At 36.9% G+C, this 15,377-nt stretch overlaps 1 protein-coding gene across 2 annotated transcripts in view; it reads left to right on the plus strand.

Moving 5' to 3' along the window:
• LOC145996901 (estradiol 17-beta-dehydrogenase 11-like) overlaps positions 1 to 14,232 on the plus strand; it is a 243,368-nt gene extending 229,136 nt beyond the window's left edge. For both annotated transcript variants that reach the window (XM_083133463.1, XM_083133464.1), the window contains exon 8: positions 13,379 to 14,232. In XM_083133463.1, the coding sequence (XP_082989589.1) occupies positions 13,379 to 13,433 (55 nt within the window). In that variant the 3' untranslated portion in view covers positions 13,434 to 14,232. The remainder of the gene's footprint in view (positions 1 to 13,378) is intronic.
• Positions 14,233 to 15,377: the final 1,145 nt, after the last annotated feature.

Genomic DNA, 15,377 nt, shown 5'->3' on the forward strand with positions numbered 1-15,377 from the left:
GAATAACATCAAGTAAAAGGGCAGGTAGAGAAGGTGGAAGGAGGGTCCAAAAAATCGTGGAATGTCTGCGTCCGACGTTTATCTTGTAAAAATAGTCTCAGCTCTATAGGTTGGAAAGATAAACGGACCGACGGATATGGTTTATTTTTATTATTTAATTTTTACATGAAAGGGTGTACAGAAGTGATTGTTATTAGGAAGTAGGAAAAGCATTGTAGGAAACATGCAGTACAAATTGATAAGGAGTTGTTAGGAAAGTTATTAAGGAGTCCAAGTTATAAGCACGACTAAGAGAAGGAGATAATTAGGAACAAATAATCTTGCATTATCCCACTCCGAACAGCTGAGAGCTAAAGAGGAGGAGAAAATACGGGAAATATGGAAAGAAGTAATTTGGTGATTTTAGTGTTTACAGGGAACCACGACAAGATTTTACCACATGATTATTTGCACGGGTTGCGAAATTATTAGAATGTTATGGAAACTTCGGATATGTCTTTGTTGAGAAAATTCTTGTTGTTTCCCTCAGGCATTCTACAGGTGGTTGGATTCGATTTTTTTATGTCCGTTTGAAGATTATTTCCAATGGATTTTTTTTTTTTATTTCTTTATTTCTTATTTAAGGAGAATACTATTCCTTGGATTGTAATAACGAAATACTGAGGCTGATATAGAATATAATTCAAATGAAGGAAGTGCACTAAGTTCTGTATAATCGTCGTAGAAGGAAACTTTGTTCTATGGGGACTCCCCGATGGTACAGTGGTAGCATCGTCGCCTTGTAATCAAGGGGTCCCGGGTTCGATACCCGATGAAGGCACATTGTGATTTGAACCCCACTTTAAACTATGGGTCCAGTCCCGATTAGCCTTTCTTTAAATCAGATGATGGAACGTTGTAGCTGTTCTTTTTATTCTGTAAATTTAGCCTTCAAGTTTATGAGAAAAATACATGTAGTATCTACTGTCTACATTTTCACTCGTTATTAAACACATTTCAGAAAGTCGTTTTATCGAACTTCAGAGGGAAGCTGACAGAAATGTCAGGGTGGCGGGAGCTTGTTTACGACCAAGGTGTATTCCGAGACTATTTTTCGCCGTTCCCCACTGACAAAGGTTTCGCTTTGAACAATGGACACCGTTGCTTCAGGGGGCAAACACCAAACATAGGGGGAGGTTGACCTGCAGTAGCGGGTACGTGCCATAAATCCAGGCCTAAAGTAGGGATAAAAGTTCATGCAAGGGAGGGGCAATAAAAATTCTGTAATTTGGTTTGCTTGCTGACAGGAAGTTTTTCAGGAAAAGCTGAAAAGAAAAACGGCAGACTTTGAATGAAAGAGGAACAGTGAACACAAGTTATTTGTATTATTCGCCGACATACAAGCTTCCATTTCGAAGGTGAGGCTATCAGCAGCGAAGTTATTAGAGGGTTGGAAGCAGTGACGACGCCAGAGGGGCAGGGGGACGCCCTATGTCAGACACTTCGCCCCCCCACCCGGGGCCACCAACTGAAGTTAATTAAATATCGAATAATAAGAGACTTCATTTATAAGAGTATGACTATTTTCACCTTTTCAAAGTGGTGTATTCTGCATGATATCACTTTCCTGCTTATAATACCAACTTGATTCACAAATATTATTTTGTTTAGTGTATATATATATATATATATATATATATATATATATATAGCTATGTGTATGTGACTTTCGTTCAAGATTCGAGCGCCGACCCGGGCATAGGTGATTTCTCATTCATTTATGTCCTGTAATAGCCGAGATTAACCTAAGTTTTACCCAGTCTTAAGAACTGGGGAAAATTGTTGAATGTGGATGATTTTGAAACATCATGAATATTTTCAGGACTACAAGACATCATCTGTAGTACGGGCAAATTATTCTAATCGTGGTCGTTAGTGACAACGCTAATTATTAAAATACATTCAATGTTGATTCAAGATTTGGTTGGTTGGTTGATTTGGAGTTTAAAGTCCACTTTAAGCACAGTAAGGCTAATCAGGACTGGACTTATAGTTTAAAGTGCCTCCACTGGGTATCAAACCCAGGACCAAAGGTGGTCGGAGAAAAACCGACACTACATGTCATTTGTTGTGGATTCATCGCGGTTTCTTACTATTCAGGGACTTGAATTTCGAGATGATGAGTCTGAGGCAAACCTTATCCCGGGCAGGTAAAAGAACGCTTATTAGGATTTGCCACTCTTCAATCATCAGATGCAGTTTCGCTCTTTCTCGTACATATCAAAATCAAAGAACTTCTTCCCACGAACTCCATAAGTGCCTGTAATTGGATAGCACAGACATACGTTGGAGTGGTAGAGTAAGAGTAAGTATTGCCAGGGTCAGAATATTTCTTGAATTATGAGATAACTGTAACATTTGTCTGATTTTTTTATCCTGTGATAACATTTCCCTCAAAGGTGAAACACAAATTTTGCCCAAAACTCTTCATCGTTACGAAGATGGTTGTCCTTAAAATATTTGAAAAGGCTTGCTCGAAACAGGATGCTGGATGCAAACTGCCTCATTTGGCTGTTCTTGCCATTGAGAAGAAATGTCAAGTCCTGGACGTACCAAAGGTGCGCAATGTGTTCTCCAAAGCACATAGAGCAGAATTTTCCTACAGGAGAATTGCACTTCACTAAGTGCCTCACATTGTTTCTAATACTTAAGAAGATTCATTTCTTCCAACGTCACATTTATTTTGCAAGAAAATTAAACTCTTAGAAGCATTATTTTCATCATTTATATTATTATCTTATAACTTAAATATTTGAATCAGTAGTTTCATCTCAAGAAAGACGATGAATTATAAAATTATGAATGTCTTTCAATACTGAAATAGGCCACGAGAGACAATGCAACTTACCAATAAAAAAGAATTAATGTCTTTATTAAAATGAATCATGTGGAGATAAACTCGTAATCAAGAAGTAAATTTAGGCAGTAAACGTCTACTCTAAATAAAAGACAAACACAAAACACCATACATGAATATAATAATAATTATAATAATAATAATAATTATTATTATTATAATTATTATTATATATGTATATATGTGTAGTGTTTTCGGGCGTTTTAATGTGACTGCCCCCTTACAATATTTTGTTGCCAGGCTTCCCCCCTCCCCAGTCAAATTTCCCTGGCGCCGTCACTGGTTGGAAGTAAATTTATTAGGACGAGGAAAGTAACATTAGCTGTTGACAGCGTTGCACCAAAGGACGTGATATGTGCTACTGTTTGTATAAATGATAGGAAATTTAAGCAAAAAATTATAATTGTTGAGACTTGAGAGTTGTTTCCTTCATTTGATCTTAGGAAGAGGTTTTCTGAGACAGAGTGGGATTATTTTACACATACATGGGAAAGGGTGGTTGTTTAAAAGTTCAGATAAAACGAGAATTTAGCCTTACTGTTATGAAAAGAAATAACGCAGTACGGGGAAATAATAACTTCACATTTTTCGCACCTGGTGGGATGCAACACAAGAGTATTGCAGGAAGTCTATGAACGAGGATGAAGAAGGATATGTGAAATTTGACTTACCTGCGGGTGAAATAGTTTATTCTAATATTCTTAAGGTTGATATATATATATTTTTTAAGTCCAGTTGATTCGCAAATAGGCTAAATCGCGAACCGACCTACAGTTTAAAGTGCGATCCGATCCACTTTGTTACTCCATTGAGTATCGACGCGAGCACCCTTCATTACAAGACCTCGACGTTATTACTAAGCCATCGGGAGGCACCCAATTTACACAAATATGTTGATTCCAATAAAACTTTAAATGCATAATCTGATAATGATGCACTTTGGGTGCATCTAAACATATTTTTTTCAACTATAGCATGTCTAAAAGAATCATTGAAGTTGGGATTTTTATAACTTCAGAAGGCACGGCTCTGTAAACGTGCGATATAAACTTAATGCAGGTTTGCCTTCCATACGTGGTGGTTTTGTCACGTTTCTTCGCTTCGTAAAACATACACTTTTGCAGGAAAGGCTTCTTGCATCCTCCTGGAGCCTTGCTCTAGCTAAACAAAAAATATATTTGTTTAGCATAATCGAGGGTTACATATTCCTGCCGAACTTACTTGAAAACAAGGATTCTATTGGGATCATACTGCTTTGAATGACAGTATGAAGTTTTATGTACGCTACTACTTATAATAATGAGCATAAAATATTCATCAGGAACTTTATTTTTCGTCAACTGGATGTAACATCTTTTTTTGTTATTCAGCAAATATTCAATTCATCAACATTTTTGACAATAATTTTCTTGCCAGGACAGCTGTTTTTATGCAGATTTTGACGATCTTAACTACACGTAAGCTAGATATTAGCTAATATTCGTGCTGTTATATTACTATTCTTCTACCATCTTTGTAACATGTCCTTAACTACACGTAAGCTAAATATTAGCTAATATTCGTGCTGTTATATTACTATTCTTCTACCATCTTTGTAACATGTCATGCAATAACAATAATAGAATTGATTAATTTACATATTCAAGTGAATAGACCTATGAATTATATTAATGCATTAATTTAAACATTTGCTTAATTGTTGTCGTTAATGTTATTATTATCACTTTTTCTGAAACACTTGGCTCAGACACCCTCCCCCGACATATATTTCTAGATGCGTGCCTGCCGAAGGATAAATTAGATCAAGCGGTGGTGGTACCGGACTTAGAGGCTAAAGGGAAAACAAAGAAGTATGTGCGTCATAAGCTGGGCATAAGAAACAGCACAATATCACAAAGAAACACTTTTTGAAACTTATGGCATAGAAGATGTTTAACAATATTAAGAACAATAAATGCTTGCTATTTGTAATATACTAAATATTGAAATTTTAAATAGTCTTTTGTGTTCGTACTACACATTTAAAAACTTTTTTGTTGCTCCCCAGCGCCAAGCTTAGAATTTAAAGAAAAAATGTACATTTTCATAGTGCACGGAAGTTCAACATTCAGGAAGAAAGAAGGTCTATTGGAAAACATTTCAAGACTTCCAAAAGGTATAGCAGTAATGAAAAAGAGCACTCACTTATACCGTGTTTGTTACAACCTATCCGGCATCCCGCGGTAGCTGATCGCTGGCTTTTCTAGCATAAACCAAGCAGTGTTGCTGCTGAAGACCGCCTGAACTCCGTGCTGGGGAAAGCCAAAGCCAGGCAGCAAATTAAAATACGCAACGTGGCAACAACGTCTACGTAAGCTCCTCTCTTCTGGCTTCCATTCGCTCCTCGCTGCCCAGCAGACGACTTTTTTCTCGATTCTCATTGGCACCAAAACTGTCGAGCGATCGCTAGCGCGGGAAGCGGGACAGGTTCTAACAAACTTGGTATAAATGTACGATGGATAGACAGTTGTATGAAGCGAGAAAAACCACGAAGTAGATTTCATAAGATACCTAGCAATCAGTAACCAACAAACTGCATTTTTAATATTAATGTCCTCATGATTAACGAACCTTATTTATTCTCACCACGCAATGGGTAAAATATTTGGAGCTTTATCCCACTTTTCGGAAAAATATTTCGTGTTTCTGCTACTTTTGACTTTTGATGGCATGATATCCCGGATCACTTTTACGAGACGAGACGGGACAAAACGAGACGAGACGAGACAGAACCCTTCGAGACGGTACACGAGACGGGACAAACGAATATTTTCGAGACGAGACACGAGACGAGACATCATTTTCACGAGACGGGACGGGACAGACCAAAGTCTCGTCTCGTCTCTTCTCGTGGGCAACACTAAAGATAGTTAGTTGGATGTTTTGTATAAACGAATTCAATACCGAAACTAAATCGTAAAAGCATTATTTTACGTATCTTGTCATTTTCACATTTTTGAACGTAAATGAAAAATAATTGCTTTCCGTCATTTCCTTCGAATTCCTACCTCTGTAATAAATTCTGACGCCCATATTTTGATATTCGAAAATTTGGCATAATTCACTTACAGTAGTTTCCGGGGTGTAAATAAACTTTCTTTAAGTTCCCTAGTATCCATTTTTAAGATAACATATACTGCACAAACCTTGAAACCTAACTTACGTTGAAGGTAATTCTAGTTATATCTAACATACTATCCATCTATATACTTCTAATAAACTTGCTATCCATCAATGTTCATTTGTTTTCTCAAAAATAAAATTAAAAAACATATATTATATTCTTTTGACAGATACAGCCCATAATGTTCTATGGTATATTGTTAGAATCTCTTATTGTGCACAAGAATCATTTTTAAACAACATGAGCCACAATCTTAGTTTTCATCTGATAGTCAATTCCCCTCACAAAATTTATTTTCCGTAGGGTATGGACAGTTGATACGAGTCATATTTTACGTGACGTCACTACTGAAAAATATGACATTAAGGTAACATTTTCAACGTCTGCTTCCAAGTTTAATTACAGGTATGGCTAACACAATTCATTAAAATAACCATGATTTTTCGAATTTTGAGTACTAATTAAGTAAGTTATTCATGACTGTTTATGTTATCTCTGGACTAAATCTTCTTATGTCACTTTTGTCTGATGCATGTTTTCTAACTAGGAATTTAATCATATGTGATGATCATTATCTCGAGGATAATAAAAAAACTTTTGGAAGGCACTAAAAACTCTCAACTAAGCACCGAAAGATACAAAGTGCAAGTCATTTTAATTGTTATTATTTTCTTGGGCACCATGTGTCGCCTCAGTCGAATATGACCGTGTACATTTTTAATCTAGCATTGCAACATCTGAGCTTGCATTAACCAGTGCGATTCATAAAAAATCGAAAAATATGCAGGAGATTTGTTGTTATTTTAGATATCAAGGTTAACTATTTTCAAAATTAGTTTGCAATTAGAAAAATATTTAAAGAAGGTATGTGAATTTCAAATTTAATTATTGTATGTAGAAGTCGTTAAAGCCCTGAGAGAAAATTGACGGATTTCTAGCTCCTGGACGAAAAACAGAATTTGCTTGGTAGTATGAAACTGGCATTTTCACCATTTGAAAAAGGCTAAGTGAGCGTCTCGTGCTCTCGCCGACGTGGATCGCTTATTTGAAAAGTTTTCAACGTAATATTACGTGTGTTTGGGCTCTAATATGGTACACATATTGTCTATTTTCTTAATAATGAACTAAGTAAGTAATAACCGTTTCAAGCTTAGTTAGTTGGATGTTTTGTATAAACGAATTCAATAGCGACACTAAATCGGAATAGCAATATTTTACGTCTCTTGTCATTTTCGCATTTTTAAACGTAATCGAATTCCTACCTCTCCTTAGTAATAAATTCTGACGCTCATATTTTGAAATTCGAAAAGTCTAGCATAATTAACTTACACTAGTTTTCGAGGTTAAAATAAACTTTCATTAAGTTCCCTAGCAACGTCCGTTTCTATGGTCAACAACAAGCACGGTAAGCTCTAAAGAATTGCTTGTCATTATACCTCTAAACATTTAGTTGAAACGACCACGATGTAGATATTCTCTCATTGAGTATACCAATATACATATACGTAATTGTATCTGGACTGAATCTTCTTCTTATGTAGATGTCATCCTTGTTTGAGGCACCTTTTCAAAACCAGGAGTTCATTCATCTGTGTGTGATCTGTGAGAAATATAATGTTAAGAATTAAAGGAAACAATGTGAGCAAAAAGAAAAGCCATGGGAACGGTTGCTAAGGACGTGAATAAATGGCATTTTCACCCTTAAGAAAGGGCCAATTGAACGATTTTTTAATTTTCTCGGCTTTTTGGGACAATTTCATGCGGGGTCGTAATCGGGAATTTTTTGCCTCCGGGGCTTCCTTCATGGAGAACATTTATGCCAGTGAGTGGTGGGATTGGGGCTATATATATATATATATTGGACAAATAGTTTTTAAATAATATCAACGGGACGACAGTGACATGCCTCTGAAACGGGACTGTCCCAGTCAAAACGGTACGTAGGGTCACCCTATCTTCAGGTTTTGGAACGCATCATTTTCGCTGAAGCAACTGTTGGATAATGTCCCGTCCTTTCTGTTTCATGTCAGGAGTGAGCTCCCAAAGCACCCACCATGCACAAAGTTTCCGGTATCCCAGATCTGCAATTATCGTGATATGCCACACTTGAATTCAAGCAATGCCTGGATTATGCGATGGTTCACTCTAATGAGTTCATCGATACGATTCCGATGATCTCCATCACTTGCAGTACGAGGCCTTCCACTCCATTCTTCACATACGTTGAGAGTTCTTCGCTCGGGTTTCCATTACGAGCATGAACAGTGCAACGTCGCACATTACTGGTATCTACACATTCCACCCCTTAGAAAGCCTTCATTCTCAGATGAATGTCAATTGGGGGCACATTTTCTGTGATTAGAAACTCGATCACTGCACGCTGCTTCAGGCGCTCCACCGACATTGCATTATCACATGCTGCTATTTTCCTCGCTATGGTTCAGCACACCCTGGGGATAAATGTTTGAAACCTTCACTGGAGAAGCGGGAAAATTTGACAAGTAAAATGCACGGTTGCTCAAAATCCAAAATGCGTTTACACAGTAACAAACTATAGGAGGCATTACTTTTCAGCACGCCCTCGTATATAAACTTTATTGCAGATCCATTTCAGAATTGTAATGTTATTCATTTACATTCCAAATTACAGTTCGCAGAATTTTAACACAAAATATATTAATAAGATATGAAATTAGTCATACCAGAGGGTCATACCTTATTTAATGCGAATTATTGAATTCTTCATGAGTTTTGAATAACCGTATCTCTTAAACCAATTGAATCTCAAAGTAAGAATTTTAACTAAAGTTACTTACCATACAGTACTGTATTGTGTACAAATTTCAGATTTCTAAACAACTGCCCACCAGAGATATTTAACCCTGAACAGTGTTGTCCACGGGACGAGACGGGACAGGCTTTTAAAAATTCGAGACGAGACGAGATTGATCATGTGTCCCGAGACAAACTAATATTTTCGAGACGAGACAGCATTTCCAGGAGACGAGACAGGCCAAAGTCTCGTCTCGTGGGCAACACTAGCCCTGAACTTTGAATGTTTTATCGAAAAGTACATGGTTTATGACCCTGTTGAAAGAAAATTATTAAAGTCTCAAGCTTCAAATAATTGTGACATACACTATTGGTACACAGATAATTGCAAAAAAATTGAAGTGTGAAACAAACTGCCTTGCCCCTAAAAAAAAATATCCGAAAATTGATTTTGTGAGTGATTTGGATACACAATTTTGACCTTAAAATTTATTATGAAGGAATAATATTTGGAATATTATACACAAGTATAATTGTAGCTTATAATATGCTTAACATTACAGATTTTATCTCATTGTCCTAAGACTTACCAGAGCTGTTAATAAAAAAGTTATAGATGATGTTTACGAATGGAGAAAATGATGCGTGCCATGATAAAAATAATGTCCGCCATCTTGAAATCAGTGATAGTAAAAATGAACTAACAGTGCTTCTGAACTGTCAACATATGAGGCTCACATCACACAAAATTTATACTTTTAAAAAATGGTCAAGAAACCAGTATTTTTTTTCTGTACCACTTGATATGGATTGACTGACCCGTAGGTAGCAAGTTAGTAAGTTGTTGGTTGAAATTCTTCTAATGTGTGGAGATACGTGCATAAAATCATTTTAAAATGCTATGTGATTTATATGGCGAAGAACATGTGTTATAACGCGGGGAAATCAACGTTTCGTCAGTTTTATATACTGATCGTATTTGGCACTGCAGTTGAAGAGCAAACATTGCCAAACTTTTCCGGTGGCGGCGTCACCCCTTTTGTGTCCCTAAAGAATTTCGCTCGTCATTTGGTGGCCCCAAGCTTTACATTGGTGCGCGATGGAATGGCTATTCAAACGTTATTTTCAACGAAGGCAAGAATTTCTCGCATAAATCGATAATAAAAACGGGTTAAGTAAAGCTTTAAAATTATGTAGCAAGTCAAAAGTTTCCGAAAATTACATTCTTCTGAACCTAAGAATTAATATATTAAAGTGCAACGCCAGAGAAGCTCAAACGTGCTAAATGTAGTATATTGTTTATGCACAAGGAGCACTAAACTTGACGTCATTTGGGTTTTCCCTAGCTGCCATGAGTCGATAATACAAAAGTTGAGATTTTTACACTACCCTTTATGTTGTTTTTTTTATTGAGAGTGTGTGTAATTGAACGGCGAGAGTAGGGATAGGAAACTCACAAAATTGCAAACAAAAATGTATTAAGTGCGTAAGCACATGATATTTATTATTATACACTATGACACTATGTCCTATCCGATAACTTAATATTAACGTATGTTTTCATTGTGTTAAGCAGACATTTTCCCCTTGTATTTTCGTCCTTTTTTTTTGTAACACAAATTTTAAAATTATAATTCCTGTAAGTAAGAATGCTCTAGAGGTTGCGAGACATGAAACAGAAGATAAAATATTTTTTGTAATAACTATTCTTCTCGATAGATGTGCATATGTAAAACTTTGGACCATATTTACTAGCCATGTGGAAATGCATGATATCACGTAAAAAGTAGTCAGTTATTTATTAATAACAAGTATAAGAATATAAAAGTACATTCGCGCGGAATTATTATGAATTACTCTTTACCGGATTCACAATAATAAATCAATTAAAGTGTGGAAACTGCAAGTGACGTAAACAAGTGCTGTGTAAATTTTAAGTCTTTTTTGAGTTCCGATATCATTTCTGTTGTTGACGATCGTCTTTTCAAAAAATTACCTTTACAGCCCTAATTAATCAACTATCATGTTCGGACATAATTTCTGAGGTTAAGCTGAAATTAAATTTGCAATTTAATGTAATAGCAGCATGTATTTAAATGGGAGAACAATTGCCCATCAAAAGCGTGGAGGATACAACATGGGTCCTACACCTACAATAGTTTGCTTTGACCAGTCCCATTCGAAACACTTTCACTTCCAGTCCACGACTTGAAGACCGCACTGCAAGGCCATACTTGGAAAATGTTCGCTTCAAGTACAGTCGTGCACCTTTCGGACACGGCCTATATAGACCCACCCAGTGGCAGCACTGCCGAAGCAAATATAGCTTTAAATATAGCGTTTCAAATATTCTGTTCATTTGCCATTATTGTTGATCTCTTTGATTTCCATTTTGGCTTCATTCAAGAAAAAGATATTGTATATAAAATATATACACACATAATTTCGCAGTATACAGGTTAACGAAGTTAGTAATAAATTGTGTTTTATTCAGCGTAGTATTGATACACTTGTATTTTGAATTGCATATTCTGCAAATATGCTGTAGCTATAAAGAAACAAACTGCCAGAGTACTAACTGAGGCAAGTGTACACCTCCAAGAGGTGAGCATGACTAGTAGTCTTACTGAAAAGAGAAGACTGCTGTTAAGGCGGACACAGATAGTAGTCCCAGGAGGTGCACAGCACATTTTGGTCAACGTTGAACCTCAATGGTGTTGATTAGAAGCATTTTTCCCTGTGTTGACTAAAATGAGTTTTGAATTGTTGTTGGTTGTGACAAGTTGTGTCGCCCCTGTCAACACATGCCTTTTAAACACTAAACTATTCAGTCTATGTTATAAAAATCTATGTTGTTATGAATTAATGTTGAATCTTTTCTCTAAAGATTGTTAGATTTCTTGCCATAAAAATGTTATTGTTAATGTTACAATAGGTAAGGAATTGTTTAACTTAAATATAAAAAAATGCTGAAACTATGGAAAGATAAAACAACTATGTAGTAACCATGGTAAATTGTAAACAAAATTATGATATAAAAGAGCTAGACTTTTGTAAGCATAGTGGACATTCTCCTGGTTGCCAAAAGGCTGATGGTTCAGGGGTCGTTGGGTAATATCTTGCTTCAATCTTCGGATTGGCTTGTGTACTTGTACTCCATTTGGCAGATATTCCACAAACCCAACTCTGAATAAGGCGTTCTCCTGCATCATCAAAAGACCAGGGTTATAAACTTCGGTACAACTAATAGGTTTAGGCCTACAAGTTATACCGGGTGAATTGCCTGTTTGAAAAGTGTTTTGTATATCATCGGAAGTTTAAATAAATCTCCGAGTAAAAGATCTGGATGATCTTTCATTTCAAACCTACATAGGTGATAATTAAAAACAAATCCACGCAAGGGTTTGGTCCTACTAGCCCTAAGAAGCCTTTGAGAAGTCTGATAAAAGGGTTATAACCAGAGTTACATAAAGCCCTAAAGGCAGAAGGTGCGTGTCAAAGTGACAAAAATGGAAGTAATACAAACATATTACAATTTAGTAAAAAATTACTACTCCCGTTTCAAGTAGATACATGCATGTAGGAAGGTATGTGCGGCTGATTATAGACAAAGGGCCGCTATTCTCTTTATATTGAGGGCCTCCCCTATAGCGGGTTCGATTCCCAGTGAAGGCACATTGTGGTTCGGATCCCACTTTAAACTGTAGGTCCCGTCTCGATTACCAATACTGTGCATAAAGTGGACTTAAAACATCAACTCGATTAGTCAATCAATCAATCTCTTTATATCGATTGATCAATTTGGCTTATTTTACATCGCTCTTCTGCCACTCTTGGCTAATTGTGAAGATGAAAATGAGTGATGATATGATGAAATTGATGAAGGAAAGACTGACGAAGAACACCCATGCGTAGTCCGGGATTCCAACCTGGGACCCCTGGTGTAGTAGCTCGCTTTGCTAACCACACTATTATTGTTATATGTATAAAGGGAAGCCCCTAAGTGGCAGCTTCCCCCGTTACTCTTTTTCTCATATCACATTTTACTCAATTCCCTCTATAATTTCTTTCCAGACAAACAACACAAACATCCATATCCTAAACGGGAATCGAACCCGGGACCTCTGCCATCGTAGCGCGCAATGCTGACCACTGCGCCACGGAGGATGAAAAGAATGGCTCCTTTAGTATGAAAAGAATAGTGTTTTGTTATTAAACGACCCCTCCTTCCTTTTTCCGTACATTCCTCCTGTTGCCGGACCCTGTGGCTTAGTGGTTAGCACATCGCGCTCCGACGCCAGGAGTCCCGGGTTCGAATCCCGCTCGGGCATGGTTGTTTATGAATGTCCATTCATCAATTTCATCACTCACCCCCATCTTCGAAAATTAGCCAAGACGCACAAAACGCGAAGTACAATAAAATCGATCAATCAGTCAATCATTCCTCCTGTTAAGGTAAATTTTGGGATGAATTTGCTATCATTTTTGTTTTCTTTGAGCATAACATTTCCGAAATGTGTTGAATCTCGACCTTTCTCTCGTTTCAGATTCCTTCCTTGGAAGTCCTTTGCCATGTTTCACAGGATGGCCGTTCAGAAGTGAGATGCTGGAATTGTGGAACTTACTAGTTCACTGTATTTTCACAATTCTCCAATGTCACGAATCGCAGCATTGGAGGCGTTCATCCGAACAGGTTACATTATTCACCATACAATATTACTCGGACGTTATCCATTATCCGATCATGTACTTCATCAATTCTTCATCATCGTCGCGATAAATCTAGTGAAGAAAAACAGTGATATAAATGAGTACGTAAAATGATATTTTTTTAAAAAAAAAAAAGTGGCAGCACATACCTAACCTACTACAATTGTTAAACAATTGGTTTCCTAAAACATTTGCACATTTTTGCAACCATCTTCTGGATTCCAAAATTTTAAGCATATTTGAAAGCAGCAATATTTGTTAAAATTACAATTGACTCAAATATTTGATCTTTTTGATGTAAGTTGTGACATTTTGCGATGTTAAGTTAAGAGCATTGAAAGATCCAGAGCTATTCCTAAGTGAGCAAAAATATTCACTAATTGATTCATTGATTGATTGGATGTTTTAAGTCCAATTTATGCACAGTAAGGCTAACAGGGACTGGATCTACAGTTTAAAGTGGAATTCAAACCACTATGTGCCTCAACCGGGTATCGAACCCGGGACCCCTTAATGTTCACTAATGTTTGAGTAAATTTATTTATCTGTGTGTGTCGTACTTCGCTGAACGTTGACATGTGAATATTCTACAAGAGGAAGTACAATGTTGTTCCTTCATTAAATGTCGCTTATTTACAGTCAGAAGAAGAATTGGCTATGTTACTCAAAAAACAACGCGTCACCGTTAGTTTATTCAGAATGTAACATGTTACTTTGTCATCCAATAAAAATACCATAACATTTGTTATACATATGTTTCCATGTTTTCCCAGTGTAACTTTTCATGCACAAGTTTAAAAGAGCAAAGCAAACTACGTTTCCAGATCTGAATGTATGAAGATAATGTAAGTAAGGTAGCGCTACTACTTCTAGTGTAATTTCGGTAACACGTTACTAACGTAAGTACACAAAAGCAACGTGTTACAAGTGTCGAAAAGTAAAGCATTACCAAGTAACGTCTTACTTCCTGGGTAGTTGTAGTAGAGTGAAATAAATATGTGTGTGTACTAGGGCGACCATAATATTTTGACCCAATTGTTATTATTAAGGTATTATTAAGGTTATTCCACCACCCCCTTAAGAATCTTCAGAGATAACTTAGCACACTCCAGAAGTCCCGCGTTCGAATCCCGGCCTGGGCATGCTTGTTCCTTGTAAGCGTTCCTTCTTGAATTGCATCATAACATCACTCATTCTGATCGTCACGATTAGTCAAAATGGGCAGAAAAGCGACGTAAAATAACCTAATTCAATCTATCTGGAACAAGAGAATGAAAACAAGTCTCTGCACAAGTAGTGACTCGAGAGGGCACGAACAATGAACGCCTGAGAGGGGAAGTGAGAGAAAACGTCTGCAGTTCCAGCCGTTTGTAGCAGCGTTCACTGCTTTCTTCTGCCCACTTGCTTTCTACCCATCTCTACCGTTATGCGGGGCCTTGTTCCAGAGATAACCCTGACAGATTGTACAAAATATTAAAATATTAATGTACGTCGATGGTGTCAATGTTTACTATCCAATCAGAACAATGGAGAATAGACAATTGTTTTAGGCTACAGGAAGACTTAAGCGTTCGATCAATATTATTATTCATTATCAATTATATTATTCTATTATATTATCTTACCAAATCATGAGCTTTTTCCCTTTCTATAGTTTCAGTTTTGTTTTAAGTCCACTTTTATATACAGATAGGCTAATTGGGATGGGATCTACAGTTTAAAGTGGGATCCGAACCACTATGTGCCTCCACCGGATATCGAACCAGTTATCCCTCGATTTCAAGGCGACGACGCTACCATTGCCGCATAGGAGAGGGAACCACATACAAAGTACCG

Source organism: Lepisma saccharinum, chromosome 13 (assembly GCF_977018435.1).
Source record: "Lepisma saccharinum chromosome 13, izLepSacc3.1, whole genome shotgun sequence".
In the NCBI taxonomy this organism is placed as follows: Eukaryota; Metazoa; Arthropoda; class Insecta; order Zygentoma; family Lepismatidae; genus Lepisma; species Lepisma saccharinum.